Source organism: Candida jiufengensis (genome assembly GCF_024610255.1).
Source record: "Candida jiufengensis strain CBS 10846 chromosome Unknown scaffold3, whole genome shotgun sequence".
NCBI lineage: Eukaryota > Fungi > Ascomycota > Pichiomycetes > Serinales > Debaryomycetaceae > Lodderomyces > Lodderomyces jiufengensis.
This window is the reverse complement of record NW_026261560.1, coordinates 298,976-323,712: the sequence shown is the minus strand read 5'-3', so window position 1 is coordinate 323,712 and position 24,737 is coordinate 298,976. Positions and strand designations below refer to the sequence as shown.

At 26.7% G+C, this 24,737-nt stretch overlaps 7 protein-coding genes across 7 annotated transcripts; 4 read left to right on the top strand and 3 right to left on the bottom strand. All coding sequences in view use genetic code 12, as the record gives it.

Annotated features, from left to right (window-relative positions):
* Window positions 1-695: 695 nt before the first annotated feature.
* On the top strand, window positions 696-1,925 carry KGF54_002605 (uncharacterized protein; the record flags this gene model as incomplete). The annotated part of the gene is made up of 1 exon (XM_051763103.1): window positions 696-1,925. One exon carries the CDS (start codon window positions 696-698, stop codon window positions 1,923-1,925), a length of 1,230 nt encoding a protein of 409 aa, XP_051619976.1.
* A 52-nt stretch (window positions 1,926-1,977) lies between these two features.
* Window positions 1,978-2,778, bottom strand: URA3 (orotidine-5'-phosphate decarboxylase; the record flags this gene model as incomplete). The annotated part of the gene is made up of 1 exon (XM_051763102.1): window positions 1,978-2,778. The coding sequence occupies one exon, from the start codon at window positions 2,776-2,778 to the stop codon at window positions 1,978-1,980; it is 801 nt and encodes a 266-aa protein (XP_051619975.1).
* Window positions 2,779-3,044: 266 nt separating this feature from the next.
* Window positions 3,045-7,469, bottom strand: GEA2 (Arf family guanine nucleotide exchange factor; the record flags this gene model as incomplete). The annotated part of the gene is made up of 1 exon (XM_051763101.1): window positions 3,045-7,469. One exon carries the CDS (start codon window positions 7,467-7,469, stop codon window positions 3,045-3,047), a length of 4,425 nt encoding a protein of 1,474 aa, XP_051619974.1.
* Window positions 7,470-8,355: 886 nt separating this feature from the next.
* Window positions 8,356-9,501, top strand: KGF54_002602 (uncharacterized protein; the record flags this gene model as incomplete). The annotated part of the gene is made up of 1 exon (XM_051763100.1): window positions 8,356-9,501. One exon carries the CDS (start codon window positions 8,356-8,358, stop codon window positions 9,499-9,501), a length of 1,146 nt encoding a protein of 381 aa, XP_051619973.1.
* Window positions 9,502-9,602: 101 nt separating this feature from the next.
* KGF54_002601 (uncharacterized protein) lies at window positions 9,603-10,793 on the bottom strand (the record flags this gene model as incomplete). The annotated part of the gene is made up of 1 exon (XM_051763099.1): window positions 9,603-10,793. The coding sequence occupies one exon, from the start codon at window positions 10,791-10,793 to the stop codon at window positions 9,603-9,605; it is 1,191 nt and encodes a 396-aa protein (XP_051619972.1).
* A 2,618-nt stretch (window positions 10,794-13,411) lies between these two features.
* On the top strand, window positions 13,412-16,639 carry CHS8 (Chs8p; the record flags this gene model as incomplete). Its single annotated transcript, XM_051763098.1, has 1 exon — window positions 13,412-16,639. One exon carries the CDS (start codon window positions 13,412-13,414, stop codon window positions 16,637-16,639), a length of 3,228 nt encoding a protein of 1,075 aa, XP_051619971.1.
* Window positions 16,640-20,386: 3,747 nt separating this feature from the next.
* PMA1 (H(+)-exporting P2-type ATPase) lies at window positions 20,387-23,080 on the top strand (the record flags this gene model as incomplete). Its single annotated transcript, XM_051763095.1, has 1 exon — window positions 20,387-23,080. The coding sequence occupies one exon, from the start codon at window positions 20,387-20,389 to the stop codon at window positions 23,078-23,080; it is 2,694 nt and encodes an 897-aa protein (XP_051619970.1).
* Between the last annotated feature and the right edge of the window lie 1,657 nt (window positions 23,081-24,737).

Genomic DNA, 24,737 nt, shown 5'->3' with positions numbered 1-24,737 from the left:
GATTTAAATTTGTAAGATTTAAAAAAGGTGCGCAATTTAAGGGGAACTATGTCAAAACAAATTTATTATCAAGGTTTTCAGTGGTATATTCTTTATAAAATTTCACAACTACTGAACAATGCGATATGGCTTCAAATGTCATTGTAATTAATGATATTTTAAGAACAAGGTATATCGTTACTAAAACTTTAATTTATTTGGCTATTGAATTAATGATAACGAATATAATACTTTCTTTCAATGCTCCCTTTGGTGTTCACTGCAGGTTTTTTTTAAAATACACATTGAAGTGTCTATGAATTGTCAAGAAGTGTATAGAAGAAACTTCGAGATTTAAGTTGAACTCGAGAAGCAAAAAAATTTTTAATCTTGGTATTTGTATGTCGGTGATTCGAAGTTCAAAATTTGTTCGAGGACTGAATACATGGTGAATTTGATCGTTCTACACGGTCAAGAACTGTCAAAAATTATTGTCTAAATTGAGTCGGCTCGTACAATAATGGTACCCATCAAATCATATTTTTTTCACATCGTAGTACAAAATCTAAGATTCTATAGATAAATTTATTAGAAATATTTTTTAATAGATTTAATAAAACACTTTACAACTAACTAAAATCAAAGTAATGATTCTTTAACAACTATTGCCACCTTCGAATAACAAATACAATATAAACTATTAATGTCATCATATTATGAATAATTACCATGTTCCAAATAAAATATGGAATGAATCAACACTACAGCAACAACAACAACAACCACAAGAAAATGTATCAAGTAATAAAGCTATTTCTGTATTCTCAGCAGGTATAAGAGCTTTAATATATCAATTACAAAGTTTTTATTTAAGAACTCCTGTAAAATTATTCCGACCTTCAAGATTTGATTATATGGCTTATGTAAGAGCATATGCAAATAAATTAGATAATATTGATAAAAAACCTTATAAATTTAGAACTCATTCATCAATTGCAATGTTGGTTAAAGTTATTAGAAAAGAAGGTTGGAAATTTATACCTGATCAAATTTTACCACCTTTAATTTTTAATTCAGCAACTGGTATTATTTTGTATGGTACTTATTTAACAAGTTTAGATCATTATCAGAAAAAAAGAGGTACCGGAAGAGGTGAATTTAATTGGTATTCACCAATAGATACATGGAGAGCTGGGTTTATTGCAGGAGCTGCACAATCATTAGCAGCAGCTGCAGTAGATGGGATATATAATCGACTGACGATTTCTGAAATTTTGGAAGGTTCACATCAAAATTTATGGCAGTTTGGATTTCAAAAATTAAAAGAAATTGGATTTTTGGGAGTTTTTGCAGGATTTGGATTTTCATTTATAAAAGAAAGTTTTGGATTTGCATTTTATTTTTCAACTTTTGAAACTGTCAAAACTCAAGGTTATAATATAACTTTTCAGATTTTAAAATTTTATAGGTTACAAGAAGATAGAATCAAAAAATATTTACAACATTTGTTTAATTGGAATAAAGAACAAACTGATGCCAAATTAGAAAAACTAGAAAGGTATAGATCTGATAGAATTTTAAAAACAACTTTCGTATTATTAGCTGGTGCCTCAGCTGCTTTTGCACTTTTAGCTATTCAATACCCCATTACAAAACTTCAAAAAATTCATTTATCAAGGTTAGAAGCATTGGATATATATAATGCATCAAATAGACAACATAAACCGTTTATTAAATTATATTATAATTCTTATATTGATACAATAAATCAAGTTATAAGAATGAAACAAAGAGCAAAAGTAACTTGGTTCAAAGCTGCTTATAGTGGATTTGTAAGAAATGCATTATCAACAATACCTGCTACTTCTATTGCTTTATTAGTTTTTGAAATTACAAGAACTAGACTTGCTGATAATTTTGAAGAATACGAAATTTTAGAACCTTAAACTTAACTTGTATATATAACAAATATTATAGATTCATATACACATACTAGATTTATTTGGAAATTCTTTTTAAATAAGCATTCCAACCAGCTTCTTTATATCTTTTTCCTTGTTCTACTGGATCTCTACCTTTCCCAAATAATCCTCTACCAACTATTATCACATCAGTCCCAGTCGAAACAACTTCATCAACAGTACGATATTGTTGACCCAAATTATCTCCCTTATCATCTAATCCTACCCCTGGAGTCATGATAACCCAATCAAAGCCTTCATCTTCTCCGGACATATGATTTTGAGCTATAAAACCCATTACAAATTCTTTATCAGTTTTTGCAATTTCAACTGTTTTGGCAGAATATTCTCCATATGCTAATGAACCTTTTGAAGAAAGTTCAGCTAACATGAGCAAACCTCTTGGGTTTCCAGTTGTTTCCTTAGCACCATCTTTTAAACCCTGCACTACACCAGTTCCTGTTACACCATGAGCGTTTGTGATATCTGCCCATTCAGCGATTTTATATACTCCTCCTACGTATTGATGTTTTACAGTATTTCCAATATCAGCAAATTTTCTATCTTCAAATATCAAAAAGTTATGTTTTTTGGATAATTCGATTAATGGGAGTATTGTATTTTCATATGAAAAATCATCGATAATATCTATATGGGTTTTAACTAAACATATATATGGTCCTAATTTTTCTATTAATTCTAAAAATTCTTTAGTTGATCTAACATCTATTGATGCACATAAATTCGACTGTTTTTGTTCTATTATTTGAAATAGTCTACTTGTAACTGGACACTGATTAGTTTTAGATCTCTCCTGATACGACTTTGTATAGTTCATTGTTGTGAATTTGTTGACTTAATTGATTTTGAATAATTGTATATTCTTTTGCACATTTTCGTAAAAAAACTCATTACAAAACCAGGTCTAACACAAAACCAAGTTCTTCATATCTTGGGGAAAGATTTTACACTTTTTCAAAAACATTAAGAGATCAAGATACAAATCAAGATGTGAAGAGATGAGCTACATAGATTATTTGGATAAATCTAAGCTATTGTAAGGAAGCTTGTGTATTCGGGATTTTATACAGACCTCGTAATTTTTCATATTTCATCTGATTTGACTTCTTTTTCAGCTTCATTAGGTTCGACTTTGGTATCATTTTTAAGTTCTTTACTTAATTGCGGGAATAGTTTATCAATCTCATTCCAAGTATTTGAGTAAAAATCTTCATTTTCTTTAGTTAAAAGCCCATTTGTTTCCAAAACAAGTAATAAATTTTTAATATTTTCAGCATTTAATTCAATTTGTTCAGGTTTTAGAAATTTCCCATTATTTTCATTAAATAATTGAATGATTGTTAAAAGCTCAAACCAAATTTCTTTTGTTGTTTCAAAACTTAACTTATCTAAATTTTTAAGAAAAACTTTACACATGATTGAAAATACTTCAGTTTGAGTTATATCAAATCCATTTTTACCCTTTTGGAAAACTTCTGGTTTTGATAATTCTTTAAATAGTGGAAATAAACTTGCAGTATATAACCCATTTAAAAATCTTTCTTGTTCTAATTCAATGGAAAAAGTTATGGATTTTAATGATTTTACAGCAAATTCTCTAACTTCTCGACATGGGTTGAAACATTGATGTCCAATAGCTTGGATCGCATAAAATATTAACCCTTTTTCTTGATATTCCTCATTTTCTTTTTGCTTAGATGTAAGAATTGTTGTCAATTCAATTGATTTTTTGGATAATGATATAACGTCTTTGTAGTATAAATTATCTATTTTTTTGTTTCCTACTTGTTCGTTCTCTTGTTCAAATTGTGATCCGACTGCACCCAATGAAGATATTTCATCTAACAATGCTAATACAAATACAAAATTTATTGGTGTAATTTCATCTTTTGAATTTTTAATAAAGACCTCGAGAAATGGTATGATATCAAATGCATAAACTTGTAAAGAACCCAAAAAGCGCAATGTATTCCAATATTCTTCTTCAAATAATAATTTTTTACAACACCAAGAATCATCATCAAGTAATGATAATAAAGGTTGTACTATTTGACCACCTTGCTTTCCAATTAATTCTTTATCAAAAATACTAATAGATTTTACAGTCTCTAGTAAAATGGTATAATTTTCACAATATCTCAACAATAACAATTTGTATGCAGTTAATCTTATTTGACTCTTTTTACTTATATTTTTTGGATTCAACTTTGATAAGACATGCAGCATTATATTTTGTTCATTCAATAGTAAAGCAAAACACACACAAGCTTCTAGAATAAATAAAGTTTCTGTTTCATAAAATCTCTTGGATTTATCTTCATATTTTGGTAAACCAAGAAGTAACAACTCGATAAATTTAATCAAATTTTCAGAATCACTTTTAGAAACTGTTGCAAATACATTGGGAATATTTACAGATTTGATACAGTCAATAGTCGATAAAGTTGCTTCAATTTCAGCATCTGATGGTTCAGGAGGATCTTCTGAATAACCTTTTAAGAATGATGAAAAAGTTGATAATAATCCTGAATTATTTAATGATTTTGTATTTTTTATGATGAATATTGGTGAAACTTTTGATAATTGTCCAATTTGAACTTTTTTCTGAAATTCAATAAAAATATTTGGATCAACTAAACAATTTTCAAATAAATTTAAAATAACTTCTATAACTTTATCCCAAGAACTTGTTACTTTACATCTACTTTTCTTTAGTAATCTGAATAACATAACAGCAGCTAATTGAGCTTTAAAGTTTCTCCCAAACCAAACAGCTAAATCACTAACAAATACTTCATCATCTTTATTTTCTAATTTTATTTGAGTTATTGGAATTTCATCACGAATATTGTCATCAGTTTGGGATTTTTTAATTGGAGTTTTCGACAAGGTACTGAACGTAACCAATCTATTAACTAAATCGTCAACAGCATTATCAAGATCATATTTCATACAAACATTGATAATTTTATCAACAGATGACATTAATCTAGTGACAATATGATCATCAGATGCATCATTGTAGACAACCATAATAGTACTAATAATTTTTTCAATAACTGACTCAAAGAAGTATTTATCAAAATCACAAATTTCATATTCTTCTTCTTCAAGATCATTCAATTGTTTGAAATCTTGAGTGGATATAAGATTATGCCAAACATCATCAAACCATTTATCAGTACCATGATGTTCCTCAGGCATTATTATTTCTCTATCTTTAATCGAGTGATAAATCTTAGAAAGATACCATTCTGGAAAATCTTTTCCATTATAAACACCCTTTAGATTTCTCTTATAATCTTCTAAAAGCATTTGTCTCTTGACTTGTGGATTATGTAAATCTGTATTCAACATAATTACTGAATATGATAATATAAAAACAGAATCTTTATCTGGTCTAACAGGTTCATGATCAATTTCAACAGTTTCAGACCCCTTTTTTGTAGAACTACCACTAAGTCTCCTAATTCCTTCACTATTTTCTTGACATGAAACATAATATTCAGCAAATTTCTCAACTACTCGTTCAATTTGTTGAGATTCTCCCGGTAATCTAAAAGCTTTCAATAAAACTCTTAGTGCTTCATCCACTCTTAAATCTTTGAATTCAAATAAATGTATAAATCGTTCTAAAAGATCAGCATTCTTGGGTTTTGCTAAATATTCACCCAACATTTTTTTGTTCAACCTACCTGATTTTGAAAAAAAGAAATTTGCCAATTCTTCAGCAGTTTCATCTTGTATGAATTTTTCCTTTAACAAAAGCTTAATACCTTCTTTTGGATCTTTATTTAATAATTCAGTACATTTAATGAATGCTGTTTTCTTCAATTTCTTTTCGATATACTTATTTTTTTTAGCACGTTGATGACTGTAATTGGAATTTCGTGCTCTATCATTTACTCCATTCACGAAAGACAATACACCTTCTAAACATAATGGTGGAACATTGTGAGTTGTAAGTAATGCTGACTCCGGTAAGGATAATTTACACAAAAATGAGATAATATTTTCTGATAAATCGGATTTATCAAATTTACAATCATAATCAATATAAAGTTGTGTAAAAAATGCTGGAGATCTAATCCATAGCAAACTCAATGATTCAAGTAATAGTTCTTTTACAATTGGAGACTTATTAGAATTATTGTTTTTGGGTTTTGTCATTTGATCTTTCTTTGTCTTTTTAATTTCTGGTGATAGTGTTTGTATTATTAATGTTACAGAAAGTTCAAATTGAGGTTTTAATTGATTTCCCAAAATAATTGAAATTGTTGAAAAAAGTTGTAATGCAGCTCTTAATAATCTAACTGACTCAGTTGTTGTTATAATTTGTAGAATATGTTTTGAAATTGGATCTGCAATCATTGTTAATAAGGATAAATGCTTCGGTATCTCTGTCCCCGCAACTTCAACAGCTGTATTTATTAGTGACAATGCAAACACTCTCGTGCTTTCCATATGTTGATATTGATTTGAAGGTGATATAATTGATACAAGTATACCTAGAAATTCATTAATGCAAATAATTCCAAATTGTTCATTAACTTGTTCTCCTGATTTTCTAGGTGAAGCTAAATTCTCTGATGAAGTATTTTTCTCACCTATTTCTAAAGCATCTGTTCCTCCTATTGTATCTTCTGGTAATTTAGTATTTGCAAAATTGGTTTGTAAATCATCAACTGATTCTTTATCTAAATCTATCTCTCTAAGTCTAGTAAAAATTTCCATAGTTATCGACATCATTGACATTTCAGCTGCTCTTCTCAAAACTTCACTTCTTTTCTTATTACATGCTAATGATAAACAAGTTTGTACTATTTCCGACACACTTTCATTAGAAAGTAGATTTGAAAGTGGACTTTCCATGAGTTTCTCCATCAATCTCAATACTTTTAGTAGTACCGCATCATCTGAGTTTTGATCTGCTGCCTCGAATCGACAGTGTGTTAATGCAGAAACTATTTGAATTAATGAATGTTGTAGATTTTTGGAATTTAAAGATATGATTTCATAAGTGAGAAATTTTGAGACAGCATTTAATGATAAACCTGTTACATATCCAGATGTTGTAGATGATTTAATTACTAATAAAAATGGTTGTAATAATGTCAAACAATCGATATCATATATGTCATTTGCATCAGTAAGTATTGTTCTTAATTGTAAGAATGAAGATAGCAAAGGATTGTCATGATTTGGTCGATTTACCGAGTTAGAACCATTAGATTCAAAATTTTTATCCGATGAAACATTATGATTATTCAAAATTGAAGATATTCCTAAACTTGAAGAAAATCCATCTCTATCATCATTTCCTCCAAATAATTCGCTAGCATTTAATAGACTTGCAACTCCTCCTTGTGGCCATTTGTTGGATCGCCTCATTGCTGAGACCATAATCATACATTCATTAATTACTAATGTGATTGGATCAACACTGACAGCTTTCCCATTAACCCAATTTTGATTGTTCGACTTTATGTTGTTTGTATTGATAGTCATTAATTAATTGAAAAATGTAAAAAAACTTTTAATAAAGCCTTGAATGAATTGAAAGATAAAATTAAGGTAAAGTCGTTGCTTTATAACTTGAATTTTCAGTATTATCTTAAGTTCTTGTATAATATTTCTCCGCACCACTTCTATTTCAATCCATTAAATTTGTTGATTAAACGACGAAGTTATATGTTGTTATCAAAAAATGGGAGCTTTAGTTTAAACCTTGATTAGACGGAAGTTGATCTAACTGAATTCAATATTGAAAATTAATGCTGTTTTACCTTGTTAAATTGGTGTTGTTCAGATCAAATTAAATTTAAAACTGTAAATCTGTCAAATGTAAAAATTTGAGCTACCATGTTACGCAAATATTAATACAGTATCAGTACTAGTACTTTCATTTAACATCTATTGTGTATAAATCATACCTCTTTAGTAGCAGTGATGTGCAAAGATGTTCTCGAATTAATTGAGTACTTCTTCATAGCTCAATTGTATTGCTTGTTTCAGAAATTTTAAAACAACTACTGTGCTTGGAAATTTAGACAAAAGAGGCAAATTAAAATACTTGTTAATAGTCTACTGAAAATCATTAAGGATAGATCTATCCTAATATACCCGATTTCATTCTACATTCGTTTTTTTATAGAAATGATACCAATCAAATGAATCCAATTTCTGAGTAAATCAAACATTCTTAATAATAAAATTCTTCTTTTAAACAGTAAGTATATAAACTTCATTAACAAATCTCTCGGTTTTGAAAAATTTGAAAATTTACATGATGTAATAATAGAATATTAATGTTAATAGAATCATAAGATTTTTACTAACAAAAACAGTACACACCATTATCAACCAATTATTTTGGCTAAACAAATAAACATAAATGGTATCAGTTGCTCCAGACCGGAATAGTTCACTATCGTCTTCATTATCAACTACAACTCCTATACCATCAACTGTATCATCATCAAGATCAAATCTTAATAATTTACGTAAAAAATCATCGCATTCATCAATAAGTAATAAACAGTTGAAAAATTCACAGGAGACATCATCAAGAAATAAACTAATCATACGATTATTACCACCTTCACTAACTAAAGAAAATTTTTTAAATCAATTAGCTACAGTATATCCATATCATGCATCGAAGATTCAAAAATTTTATTATATCAAGGGAATTTATCCACTGAATTCATTTGAAGTTCCAAATTATAGTCGAGCTTACATTGATTTCAATAATGTGGGAGATGTTGAAGAATTCTTGAAGTTTTTAAATGGTGTTTCATTTGAAGATGAAAAAGATAGTTTAATTCCAGTAATTGAAAAATGTTTATTTTGTAAAATGATTGATTGTAGAAAGAATTTGGGAAAGGAAAACCAAACCAATACCAAAGTTCAAAGTAATACGAACACTAAATCAGATTTTAAATTGGAGAATGATGAAATTTACAAAAAATTTTTAAGTTTCTTAAGTAATCATATTAGTGAATTTGACTTATTAAAAGTCAACAGATCAATAAATAAGAAACTAAAAACAGAAACTAAAAAAGATGATACAACCTCCGCCACTGCCACCAAAAAGAAAAAACCGAGAAAGAGGAAAAACAAAAAGGAAGAAGCAACTACAGAGGGGAGTAAAGTAGAGAAGAAAGACACCAAGAAGGAAAATAAAAAGAAGGAAAACCCGAAAAAGAATAAACCTAAAAAGACAGACGAAGTAAAAGATAAACCAGTAAATGTCAAAACTAGAGACAAGGAGAATAAAGTCGAGACGAAGCAATCAAAACCTAAAAAGACAAACCCAACTAATCCGTCATCACCGAATAGCGATGAGTCTACAAATACACATCCAAAAAAGAATAGGCATCGGAAAAAGCAACAGAACAGTAATCCTAATACAGTAGAGAACAATAGTTCTAGCAATGTCTCTAAACCACAACAGAAACAAAGCACAACTGATCCGAAGACAAAGCCTTTCAAAATTTTAAAAAATAACCAATCAAGTAACAACAGTAACGAAAATTAATTAACGAAAGCCAAATTTAACATGTTATTTATTAATAAAAAGTATGTACAAATTAGTTAGTCTATTTAACAATGAATTTTGATGATTTTCCCCATTAACACCTAAATTTTTCTCTGATAATAATCTTTAAATGAAGTCCAAGCTAATCTCCATTCAGGTTGTTGAAAATTCAAATTCAATATGTCAAAATCATTTTTTTCTAATTTTTTCAAATATAAGCTTGTTGGTATACCTATCATTAATGGAGTAAATAAAGCATCTGGAATATTTCCTTTCCAATTTTTAGATTGCTTTTTCAAAATTTGATCCGATGTATTACCTATAGTATCAGGTACTTCTGATTTAAAATCTTTCAACTTCTTTTGTGCAGTTAACATATGATCATTAGCTACTATTGCAGTATTATATACTACTTGTTTCAATTTATCACTTATATCTTTGATCTCTTCCTCATCCAGAATATTACCTGAAAATAATTTTAAAATTGATTCTTGTGATAAGTTTTCTTTAGTCATTAAATCAATAGGTAATGTAATTTGATTTTTTGAAGTTGCATAATATTTTAATCCAGTAATCATAGATGCTATTGCAGTTGCTTGACCAATATGAGCAGCTATATCGGTAATGTTTGCTTGTAAACTTGATGAGCTCTCCAACAATTTGACCGAAGATGGCGATATTGATGATGATAACAATAATCCTTGAGTTAAATAATTTAATTGTGAATATGTACCTTCTCCATAACTACAAATTTCATTAATATTTTGAAAACTTGCGTTATCTTTGATAAATAATCTTCTTGTTTGTAGAAATTTTTGAAAAAATGAAATATCTAAAATTAGACCTTTTTGTAAAGCATCACGTAACAATATAGCAATCGGTTCACCTAATTCTTTTAAATTTGATGAATCTTCAGTAAATATACGTAGTATTAAATCACTCCAAAATTTAAATTTTAAATCAGCTGTAGAAATACCCATAGTTTGCGACATTTGTTTTGATGCTTTTGAAGCTACTGATTGACTATTTTGACCACCTTCATTTATCTTGTTTATTTCTAAATTAAATGCTCTAATTGCTAAAAATGTATTACGAGCTGGTTCTGGAATATATTGAGCTAAAATATATGATGATCTGTCATTTTTTTCTAATAGTTGGCTCACGTTTTCAATTGAATTCTGTATTAATTGATCATAGTTTGTGGAATAATGTCTATAATTTATATATGAAAATGATTTGAATTGATTTGGTTTTAAACATTTCGATAGAAGCATACTATTTGGAATATACATATAACGAACTATATTACTTCATATATCAGAAGTTTATAGACAAGTTGACAAGTTATAGCCTTAATAATTATTAACTCAAATTTATAAGAGTTCTTAATTCTGTATAATGACTTTAAAAGTAATTAATTAATAGAACGTATAGTTTCTTAGAATGAATTTGATAAGTACTTACTAGATTAAACTATGTGCCTAAAAAGGCGCGCGCACTATAATTTGTATGTACGGTTGTTATTACACCATGAAATGAGAGGAATACATTACCGTAATCTCTTCGCAACTTTCACAACGGACAAAGTCAAAATATTGTATGAGGGAGTGAGCAGCTGCTTGAGTCAACTCTAGACTGATTGTTAAGACTTTATTATATTAGACATTCAAAAAACCGGTTTTTTAATGCTATAATAACTTCAGACTAAAATAACTCCAGGCTATAATAGCTTCAAGGAGCTATATTGAATTATAATAAAACATCTTCATCCTCTAAAAATTAGATTTTATTGAGTATATAGGGCAACCCGAGGAACGTTAATAAACATAGAATATTTTGTTTTTAAAAGATATAAGTAACACTACTAGCAAATATATATGTTTCAAGTGATGCTACCAAACAGTTTTAAAGTTTCGCACAGATAGCACGCAAAATTGTTGCAAATTTAAAAATATCAAAAAAGTATCAAGATCAAATCTAAAGATTGTCAAAATAAACATATCAGCCTCATATTTTGAACAGAATCAAGAATTTTCTATTTAAATATAAGAATACAGTAAAGCATCCGGGTTGGTAACATTTGCAACTATAAACATCAACGAGTCATATATAAGGTTACTATGAGATATACCTATCTTTCAACAGGAACAATTTACTACAAGTACTAAGTTTCCTGTAGGAGCATCTTTTACCTAGGTATTACTTTTCATGACGTATCTCGAAAAATTCTCGATTGGGGTGGTTCACAGCTTTAATAAATGAAGTGTTACAAAATTTAGAAATATCTGTCCTTGCACAGCACCTGCAGTTTTACGATTAGCAACAAATCGCTCAGGTGAGCAAATACTTTGTACCGCCCTAACGTGCTTGATGGTACTTAGAGCTCGTTAGATGGCTTAAAAGTCTGTGAAACTACCCCAAAAAAAATTGAGAATTTACCAATTTGCGCCCGGACATTTCAATTTTTTTCCTTTGAATATTTTTAATGTATTTCTGAATACCCTCACTCTTGATCTATTCAATGAAATAGGTCTCATTGCATAATCTTCTATAGTTGTCGAGATATTAGGCAAAACGTACAACCTGTTCAAATGAGCAGCTACAACCTTCAGACCAGTTTCAAAAATTAGATCTTGATCTATAAAATCGAATTATTAAATGTCTGCGCTGACATTTTTGTCAATTGTAGAGATATAGGCCATTTTAGTTTTGGTCCTTTTCAAAGTCAAAGTTACACAAAGCCGGAGCTTTACCACCGAGGTCACGTTTTTGTTTTTGCATGGCGTAGTGGCCAGTATTTTTCAGCTAATTTTTAAAAGAGATTGGGTTCGAATCCTGCTAAAATTTGAAGCCCAGGTTAAAAATTACACAAAACCGGAAATAGACCTCCGCGGTCACGTGCAAACTGTTTGTGGCGTAGTGGTTTGTAATTTTAAACAAAATATTCAAAGATACCGAGTTCGAACCCTGAGAGTTAAAAAATTTGCAGGAAATAATTACACAAAACCAAACTTACTAAATACAGTGAATTTGCATATTATAAAAGCATCATCAGTTCATTTAAGTTATTAGAAAGTTGATGAAGCACTGTATAGCTTGATAGCTTTAACATAAAAGTAGTTATGAGCCATTTAAGTTTTCCATATTTCAGGTTCAAAGTTACACAAAAACCTGTAATATGACACAAAATTTACACATGCATGTTTTGAAACCTTTGTAAGTGTAAATAATACCATTCACTAATCCAAGTTTTACAAAACACTTTGTACCTGGTAAGGATCAAACTATGTTTAGATTCGGTGCTCCTGAAATTATCAAAAATAAGAAGCACTTTCAAATTAGGCTGTAAAAACTGCTTTCCATTTTTTTAAAATATACGAAGAATCCAAGTTCTGTATATAACACTACTAATTAAAAATCCAAATTAAGCAAAAAAATAAATAAATAAATACAAATAATAAATAATAATCTATTTTTAATTATTAACAGAGCTATAATGATGATTTAACAATTAATTATAAAATTTCAATTTAAAATTAAATGATGATTCTAAGGGGGAATATATTAACTAAATCAGAACTAATCATTTATAATTAAAGTCTTCTTTGAAATTTTCAATTTCATTTCATCAATTGTTTCTTTCAATTCATTTCCAATTTGAAACATATATATATGATACATTATTAATTTATACCAAACACATAGCATTTTTTTTATTAATTAACAAATAATTATTATTTATCACTACCTATTTATAACTTTTTTCAAAATTTAGAGCAAGAACTACTTTCTTCATCAATTTTTACCTTTAATTTTCATTTTTTTTCTATTTAGCATTTTATACCAATACATTTATTTTCATATAACACCTCAATTGAGTTTTATATTACATTTATTCAATTAATTAATAATGTCTAATGATCCATTCAATAATAACTTAAGTGATGAAGAGGAAGACGATTTATTTGGAGACAATAATCACATTAATAATGACATCAATGATATTAATCAATATTCATATAATCCCAATGATATACAAAACCCTTTCAATTCATCATTAACAAATATAACTAATTTAGAATATAATAGAAATCCAACATTTGGTATATTAGGTTCTAATAATTTAAATCATAATTATTCAATATCAACTACAAATTCAAATTCAAAATCTAAAACATCATCATCAAATACTTTAACAAAAGATATTTATGAAGAAGAAAGTGATGATGATGATTATGACGATGATTTTTACAAAGAATACGATAATGAATATGATTATCCTAAAAGACAAAAAACAGTTAGTTTTGGAGATGATAAATTAAAATATCCACCAGTTATATATAATTCAAATATAAAAAATAATTCAAATTTTTATGATTTTAATTATCCCCATAATCAACCAATTAATGAGAATTTATTATCATATAATACATCTACAACCAACAATAATTTTTCAGGTGATGATTATTTAATAAATCCATTAGAAGATGCGGAATATGAAGATGATGATCAATTTAATGAAATTTATGGATATGGAGATGAAGATAGTTTATTTTCATTAGGAGATATTGATCCAAATGATGATCCTATATTATTTAGAAAAGCAACAATGTTAACTCAAAAAAAATCAATAAAATTTAACAACAGATCAGGAAATACTATAAAAAAGACTAAAAGTAGAGGATCAACAATCACATTTGATGATGATTCAAATACTTTAAAAAATTTAAAATATACTAAAACTATAAAACGTGCAAAATTAATTAATGGGAATTATATAATTGATGCACCAATACCTCAAGCATTATTAGACAATTATGGATCTAAAAATTTAGAAACAACTCAAAATAAAAATAGAGAAATGACATTTATGAGATATACTGCAGCAACTTGTGGACCATCAAATTATATAAAATTTAATTATAATTTAAGACAAGAATTATATAAGCCTATAAGAACAACTGAAATTATGGTTTGTATAACAATGTATAATGAAGATGAAATTTTATTAGCTAAAACCCTTAAGGGAGTTTTTGAAAATGTTTCAGATTTACAAAATAGATCAGATTTAACATGGGGTGAAGATTCTTGGAAAAAAATTGTAATATGTATAGTAAGTGATGGTAGATTACATTTAAATAAAAGAACTCAAATATTATTATCAGCATTAGGTTTATTTCAAGATGGTTACGCAAAATCCAAAATTAATGATAAATCAGTAAAAGCTCATATTTATGAATATACATCAACTGTTGGAATAGATAGAATTAATGATCATGTACATTTAAAACCAAATTCATCACCTATACAATTTATTTTTTGTTTAAAAGAACAAAATGCAAGAAAAATAAATTCACATCGTTGGTGTTTTCAAGCTTTTGCTCCCATATTAAAACCAAAAATTATTATGCTTTTAGATGTTGGTACAAAACCTTCAAAAGATGCTTTTTATTATCTTTGGAGATCTTTTAAAGACCCGAATGTAGCTGGAGCATGTGGAGAAATGAAAGCAAGTTTAGGTCAAGGTAAAAAATTATTAATTAATCCTTTGGTTGCAGCACAAAATTTTGAATATAAAATTTCAAATATTTTAGATAAACCAATGGAAAGTGTATTTGGATTTATATCAGTATTACCTGGAGCTTTTAGTGCTTATCGATATGAAGCATTATTAAATGTTAATGGTAAAGGACCTTTAGAAAAATATTTTAAAGGTGAATATCTACATAAATTATCAAACACCAATGCAGAAGAAGAAGGAGAAGAAGATGATGAAAAAGAAATTAAAGAAAGAAATTCTCAAGAAGCTGGTATATTCACATCAAATATGTATTTAGCAGAAGATAGAATATTATGTTTTGAATTAGTTGCTAAACAAAATCATAAATATAGATTAAGATATGTTAAAGAAGCAAAAGCAGAAACAGATGTACCTGAATCAATTGATGAATTTGTATTACAAAGAAGAAGATGGCTTAATGGTTCATTATTTGCAGCAACTTATGCAGTTTTCCATTGGACAAAAATATGGAGATCAAATCATTCTCTATGGAGAAAATTATTTTTACAAATTGAATTTTATTATCAATTAATTACAATTTTAGTTAGTTGGTTTTCATTAGCATCATTTTTTTTGGTATTTAGAATTTTAACTGCAAATTTAGGTGCAGTTGATATGAATTTTGAAATTGGGAAATATTTAGCTATTATATTTTTATGGTTTTATGTTGGATGCATAGTATGTACTTTTGTATTAGCATTTGGTAATACTCCCAAGGGAACAAAAAAATTTTATTCAATAATAAGTTATATATTTGCAATAATGATGACTTATATGATGTTTTCAGCTATATTTTTAGCAATTCATACTGCAAATAGTATAATAAATTCACACACACAAGATTTTAAAATTATAATGATTTTAACAAATACGAAATTTAGAGATTTAGTTGTTTCAATGGTATCTACATATATTTTATATTTTATCGGATCATTTTTATATGGAGAACCAAGTTTTATGTTTACTTCATTTATACAATATGTTTTATTATCACCAACTTATATTAATGTATTAAATATTTATTCATTTTGTAATATTCATGATGTTTCATGGGGTACAAAGGGAGTAGAAAATGCTAAAAATTTAGGTACTGCAAAATCTTTAGGAATTGATAAAAATAATATAATAATGATTGCACCAGAAATAAATGAAAGTTATAATGAAGTATATTTAGATCAAATTCAAAGTTTATTAACTACAACATCCACCAACAACATCCAACAACAACAAACAGAATTAACAAATTTACAAAAATTAAAAGATGATTCATATTATCCTTTCATACGTACAATAACAGTATTAATTTGGATGTTAACTAATGCAATATTAATAGCAATTGTATTAGAATCAGGTGGAGTTGATATTTTAACAAAACATACTTCGATAAATCCAGATGGTTCAATAAATGGGAACTCTGAAATTTTTTTAACTATTATATTATGGATAGTTGCTGGTTTAGCAGTTTTTAGATTTTTTGGTTGTATTTTATATTTAATATCTAATGGTATTAGACCTTTAAAATGGAAAATTCAAAATCATAAAGTTAAAAAAAGAGTTAATAAAAATCATGAAGTTTAGAATCTTAAATTTTATATATATATAATTAAATTTTAGCATGCATATTTATTATATATGTTGACTTCTATTCTTATTCTCTATTCATCTTCAAAATTAGCAGTTACTACATTTTTAGTATATTTGTTAAAAATCCATAATTATTAAAACTATAAACAGTTATAGATCTAATTGATTCATAATTTTGAAAATGATACGACCACAAAAAAATTTAAGAATATGGGGTACATTATCGTACAACCAGATCTCATTAAATAATAATTTGTCCGCTTAAATCAGATGTCTACCAAAATAAAAATATAAGCCTAAAAATAATAAATTATTATATCGATAAGATACGATACGATCTCTTTCATTATAAAAATAATTTATTATTCTTACCAATAATTTAAATGTAAGATAAAGTTGAATAAAAATTACGTCATTACATAAATCTATTTTAATCGTTTACTTTCAAGCTCATTCAAATTGTATAGTTTATGAAATAAACACACAAGTATGAATATCACTAGAGTGTCGATAACAATTCAAGTATATTGGAAGCAATGATCGGCTAATAAGTGACACACTTGTTTTACGAAATCTAGGAACAAATGGAAAAGAAAGAAAAATTGCAATGGTTATATATTTAAATACTGAAACCAAAATTACATAAATCATAAACAAAAAAACAACAAAACATAGTTGCCCTGAAGATTTATTAATTTATATGAGCCTTATCTCTGAAATTTTCAAAAACTCGTTTCAGTTTTAATCAGTAGTTAATTTAAGGATACGAAACTAAATTAAAAATCTTTTCAATAATTAGGTAATAGCAATCTAAATAGTATTATTTGAAAGATCTTACCAGATAAAATTAGGTGTAGATCGTTCTTAAGGGTCAAAAAAATGAACGATCTAATTATTCATAATGTACCTATTATTAAAATTTAAACGTACATTCCAATTCTATTTGATTTCTTTTTATTTTTATTTTTATTTAAATTTAAATTTTAAAGTTAGCCGTTTATACGTTTTTAATATTTTCCATTAACTAAAAAACTATAAAAAATTGACCAGCCGATTATGACAGATTTTTTTTAATTTTTTTCACACAAATAAAAAATTAAACCGAATAAAATTTAAAAAGGTATTAAAAATTAAGAAATTCAAAGTTTTTACTGGTTATAAATCTTTGATCTAGACTAAACAATCAAATTTACGATATACTTAAAGTTGAAAAGATCAATACACCAGCACTATTTCAAGTTGTAACTTATGCCTTTCAATCGATTTTGAAAAAAGAAATAGATCATTATGTAGCCTAATCTCTAAATCAATTAATCATAGGTTTATACCCTATACGCCCTAAATTTGTACTTAAAACAGCTTAATAGTTGAACGAAATACAAAAAATAAAGCCGAAACTTATATAAAAAAAATTTTTTTACTTATCGGATTAATTATTATTTAGTTTTAATTTTTATTTAATAATGTATGGAATTTGTAACTTGCATGGATATATGGATATAAAACTTTAAATCATTTAAAACCGAAAGATTTCTGAAACAGTTTTAAAAATTTGAAACTTTATCGACCCAACCAGCTTTTTTTGTAAGCCTAATTTGCCTTACTTTTTTTTAAAAAAAGAAATTTAATTTTGAAACAATTTAATTTAAAGAAAGATCTTGTTCCACAATTTCGAGAGAAATTTTAAAGTGAGCCTTTTACAAAAGGTCGATCAATACTAACTTTTATGTCTAATACTATCTTGATCAAATACCTTGAAACTTGAATTTACATAAACGTTCACACTATCAATCATGTTCTCCTCTATACAGAAGTACATTCTTTAAAGGAAAAGAAATCTTTATTGAAAGATATTAGGTCTTAACTTATACAATATTTGTGTAATAAAACGATGAAAAAAATTTACTTGGTGAAACAAGGTTTTGGACCTAATTAAATTTGACGTAATATTCAAAGTATATACTACTTATTATTAATATGTTTATTTAATCCTTGGATATAAAGATATTGTGACAATTGACCCAAAATAATTTCACAAACAATACTTAAAATATGGTCCATAAAACATAAAATAGACGATATATAAAATCATGAACAATAAAAAAAATTAATTAACATGTATATTTTTATACCCGATCGGTTAAAATATTTGTTTGTTTTTATATAAAAATAAAAAATAAAAATAAAAATAAAATTCCATTAAAAAAAACAGGTAGTGTAANCAAAAAAAAAAAAAAAAAAAAAATACAAAAAAACACAAATTGAGAAATAGTTAGCCATCTCTACCTGTATATAATGAGTTATCAAAGAGTAAAAGAAATGAGAGATGATGAGGGATTTTTAAATTTTTCTAATCAATCTTGAATTGATTAAGTAGTAATTTATTACACCAATGTGTTTGTTACAGATTATCAATAGATGATAAATATTGTAATGATCGATCAAACAATAGATCAGAAAGTAAGATTCAACTAAGGTAATTAATATTATAGATTTAAAAAGTGTAAAGTCATTGACCAATTAAATTTGAAACATATTTAAATATTAAAATTATCAAATTAATTATTGATGTTACAAATTGAATAAATACAAAAGTTATATTTAAAATTCTTAATTTTTTATTTATTTTTACAATAAATGATCAATTAGGTATTAAGTAATGTTTATCTTTTTAAGTTTAATAAGTTACATGTACTGAAGGATAGTTAGAAGTAATAGCAAGCTCATTTTCTCAAGAATTTAATCCACCCCTCAATCCCATACATACGTTCAATAAGTTTGTTGTATCCTTAAAAATAATTAATAGATTAAAATAATTTAATTTAAAATATTTTAAGTAATTAAGCGTTTAATTTTAATTCAAATATTGTACATTTTCTTTTAAAATATTCTTACCATTTTCTTTTAAAAAATAAACAACAAATTTAATAATATGGTATAAACGGTTCAAAATATATTGGTTATGTAACCTATTTAATTTTCAATAGTAGTAGTAATATACTTTTTAATGAAAGATAATGTACATAATATTATGATTGATAATAAATCAATTTGTGTTATAATATTGCTGAGTTTGTACATAAACATATTATTATTATAATAATATTTTTGTTTATTATTTAACCTAATATAATTAGAAGAATAATTTTGAATGGGAATTATGTTCTTTGCTTAACCTTGATACTAAAGAGTACATTGAAACTTCGTATTGAATATTCAATACACTACTATTAGTCACTACTGATTGATCAAAGTAATGTCAGAGAATTAATCGGTTCGTATAAATAAAATAAAAAAAAATTTGAATAAAATAAATAAAATAAAAATAAAAAAATAAAAATAAAAAAAAAATAAAAAAAAAAATAAAAATCTCTCAATTTAAAAATAATAAAAATTTTTCAATAATCTTAATAAATAAAAACAATACAAATTTTACTTCAAGATATAAAATCGTTGAGATTTCTAGTTTATATTTTTAAAATTTTTATAGTTTTTTTCTACTTCAATTGAATTCAGATTTTTCATTTGTTTTAAAAATCAATTAATATTCATTCATTTTTTTTATATATACATATTCATTTCATTTCAAGTTCTTTGAAAATAATCACTTCAATTGATTAATAATTAATATCCCCTATTCAATTGTTGTTCAAATTATTTTCATTTAATAATATATCAATAACCAATTATAATACTGAAATAAATAAAAAAGATAGAATTTAATTGAATTACAAATAAAAAATGAGTGCTACTGAACCAACTAATGAAAAAGTTGATAAAAATGTATCTGATGATGAAGAAGAAGATATTGATCAATTAGTTTTAGATTTACAATCTAATCCTGGTAATTTAGATGAAGAAGAAGAAGGTGAAGATGATAATAAAGCTTCATTTGTTGCTGTACCAGAAGAATTATTACAAACCGATCCAAGAGTTGGTTTAACTGATGATGAAGTTCATAAAAGAAGAAAAAGATATGGTTTAAATCAAATGGCTGAAGAAAAAGAAAATATGGTTTTAAAATTTGTTATGTTTTTTGTTGGTCCAATTCAATTCGTTATGGAAGCCGCTGCTGTTTTAGCTGCTGGTTTAGAAGATTGGGTTGATTTTGGTGTTATTTGTGCTTTATTATTGTTGAATGCTTTTGTTGGTTTTATTCAAGAATATCAAGCTGGTTCAATTGTTGATGAATTGAAAAAAACTTTAGCTAATTCTGCTTTAGTTGTTAGAAATGGTCAATTAGTTGAAATACCTGCAAATGAAGTTGTTCCTGGTGATATTTTACAATTGGAAGATGGTACTGTTATTCCAACTGATGGTAGAATTGTTTCTGAAGATTGTTTATTACAAGTTGATCAATCCGCTATTACTGGTGAATCATTAGCTGTTGATAAAAGACATGGTGATAATTGTTATTCTTCATCAACTGTTAAAACTGGTGAAGCTTTTATGATTGTTACTGCTACTGGTGATAATACTTTTGTTGGTAGAGCTGCTTCTTTAGTTAATAAAGCTTCTTCAGGTACTGGTCATTTTACCGAAGTTTTAAATGGTATTGGTACTACTTTATTAGTTTTTGTTATTCTTACTTTATTAGTTGTTTGGGTTGCTTGTTTCTATAGAACTGTTAGAATTGTTCCAATTTTAAGATATACTTTAGCTATTACTATTATTGGTGTTCCAGTTGGTTTACCAGCTGTTGTTACTACTACTATGGCTGTTGGTGCTGCTTATTTAGCTAAAAAACAAGCTATTGTTCAAAAATTATCTGCTATTGAATCATTAGCTGGTGTTGAAATTTTATGTTCTGATAAAACTGGTACTTTAACAAAAAACAAATTATCTTTACATGAACCATATACTGTTGAAGGTGTTGAACCAGATGATTTAATGTTGACTGCTTGTTTAGCTGCTTCAAGAAAGAAAAAAGGTTTAGATGCTATTGATAAAGCCTTCTTAAAATCATTAATTAATTATCCAAGAGCTAAAGCTGCATTACCAAAATATAAAGTTATTGAATTTCAACCTTTTGATCCTGTTTCAAAAAAAGTTACTGCTATTGTTGAATCACCAGAAGGTGAAAGAATTATTTGTGTTAAAGGTGCTCCATTATTCGTTTTAAAAACTGTTGAAGATGATCATCCAATTCCAGAAGATATTCATGAAAATTATCAAAATACTGTTGCTGAATTTGCTTCAAGAGGTTTTAGATCTTTAGGTGTTGCAAGAAAAAGAGGTGAAGGTCATTGGGAAATTTTAGGTATTATGCCATGTATGGATCCTCCAAGAGATGATACTGCTGCTACTGTTCATGAAGCAAGAAATTTAGGTTTAAGAGTTAAAATGTTAACTGGTGATGCCGTTGGTATTGCAAAAGAAACTTGTAGACAATTAGGTTTAGGTACAAATATTTATGATGCTGATAGATTAGGTTTATCAGGAGGTGGTGATATGGCTGGTTCTGAAATTGCTGATTTTGTTGAAAATGCTGATGGTTTTGCTGAAGTTTTCCCACAACATAAATATAATGCTGTTGAAATTTTACAATCAAGAGGTTATTTAGTTGCTATGACTGGTGATGGTGTTAATGATGCTCCATCCTTAAAGAAAGCTGATACTGGTATTGCTGTTGAAGGTGCTACTGATGCTGCTAGATCAGCTGCTGATATTGTCTTTTTAGCTCCAGGTTTATCTGCAATTATTGATGCTTTAAAAACTTCAAGACAAATTTTCCATAGAATGTATTCATATGTTGTTTACAGAATTGCTTTATCATTACATTTAGAATTATTTTTAGGTTTATGGATTGCTATTTTAAATCATTCATTAAATATTGATTTAGTTGTTTTCATTGCTATTTTTGCTGATGTTGCAACTTTAGCTATTGCTTATGATAATGCTCCATATGATCCAAAACCAGTTAAATGGAATACTCCAAGATTATGGGGTATGTCAATCATATTAGGTATAATTTTAGCTATTGGTACTTGGATTACTTTAACTACTATGTTTTTACCAAAAGGTGGTATTATTCAAAATTTCGGTGGTTTAGATGGTATTTTATTTTTACAAATTTCATTAACTGAAAATTGGTTAATTTTTATTACAAGAGCTCAAGGTCCATTCTGGTCATCAATTCCATCATGGCAATTATCTGGTGCAGTTTTAATTGTTGATGTTCTTGCTACTTGTTTCACTTTGTTTGGTTGGTGGTCACAAAATTGGACTGATATTGTTACAGTTGTTAGAGTTTGGGTTTGGTCATTTGGTGTATTCTGTGTAATGGGTGGTGCTTATTACATTATGTCACAATCTGAATCATTTGATAACTTATGTAATGGTAGATCATCAAAACCAAAACATGATTCAAGATCATTAGAAGATTTCTTAGTTTCTATGCAAAGAGTCTCAACTCAACATGAAAAATCAACTTAATTTTAGAAAAAACAAATATAGAGTTTTTTTTCATTTGTTGTTGCATTTTTATTAATAATTTAAACTTTTTGATTTAATTAATAGATCAAAAACTCCAAAAATCATAAAAAACAAAAAAAAAATAAAAGATATAAAAGAAAGAAAGTGTTGATAATTTATGGACATTATTTTTCATATAACTTAATTTATTCCCCCACCCCCATATATTCCCATCTTATACCACAACAACCACCATAATTTTCAAATTCCCCAAATGAAAAAAATTTATGGTATTTCCCCATCACCAACAATATAATTAATTTCTCCCCAAGATTAATTATATTAATATTTCATGATAATGATATAAACGTTAAATAAAGAAAATTTACTAGAAGGTTAATTTTATTCAAATTTTTTATTTATTTTTCAAACTACATTTTTGTATTACAAGATTTTTTTTTAGTTTCAGTATTATAGGTTATTTATTTTAAATTTTTTTTTTAATTAGTTACGTTAATTAATAGATAATAATATTTATAAAGTAGTTTTTATTGTAGTTGTTGTTTCAAATTTTAATTTAGTTTATATTGTATTGTAAGTTTAGATTAATTTATGTTTGGAGCATACTATTTTTACCACTTGTCTCATCAAAACTTGACTTCCAAATCTAAAATTGTGTCAATTTAAAAAATATCCCTTTTTATTATAAGCACTTTAATTAGAGTAATTTACTAAGTCAGGAACAAAATCAAACCCAATAATTGATGAAACATAATGTATATTCAATATTCCATACTTAATGGAACATAATACATTTTTCAGTATTTCATACTTAATAAAACACGTGATTGAACCGCTAAAACAGGTCGAGACAATTTGGACCTAAAATTTGAGCGAAAAATTCAAAATTAGTACGGTGAAGGTCGATTGTGTTTCACTCGTTCTACACTCGTAAAATTATCCGAGGATTTCAAAAATTATAATAAATAAAATTTGTAACAAGTATAGTGATCATTTAATGAATAAAAATCCGCCAAATAACTGCTTAATTTAAGCATATGAATCGAATATATTAGGGCCAGTCCTAGTGGCAAAATGTTTAATGGATAAGCTCTAATCGAATAGTATGGGGTAATACTGGAAAATTCTATTCATAAAACTTAAATTTGAAACAAGATTCCGAAATTTAAAATCTATACTTTAGGAACAGATTTTCCAATGACGGAGAGACAGAACTAGAGTATTATTAACAGATTTTTTACTATTACTTCAATATTTACATTTATGTATATTTTATAAGAATTAAAGGATAATATTCCTTTAATAATCAGTAAATATCAATGTTCTAAAAGCTTATTTGTAAAATTATTTCGAATCAAACTTAAATGACTACAAATATTAAACTACATGAATCTAGATAATTCTATTGCATGGTAATCATTTCAATTAACCTCTCTTAATATATTTAGTTGAAATGAAATATTTATAATGTAACTCACATATATTTTTTTAAAAATATATTGGTTACAATATAATAAACTTAATAAAAAGAAATCCTCGGTAATTAAGTTTAATTTTTTTTTATCTTTTTTTATTTTTTTCAGAATCGGTATTTAATTATTATTATTATTATTATTTGAATTTTGGTTTGAATTCACAAGCTAATTAAATTTATTAA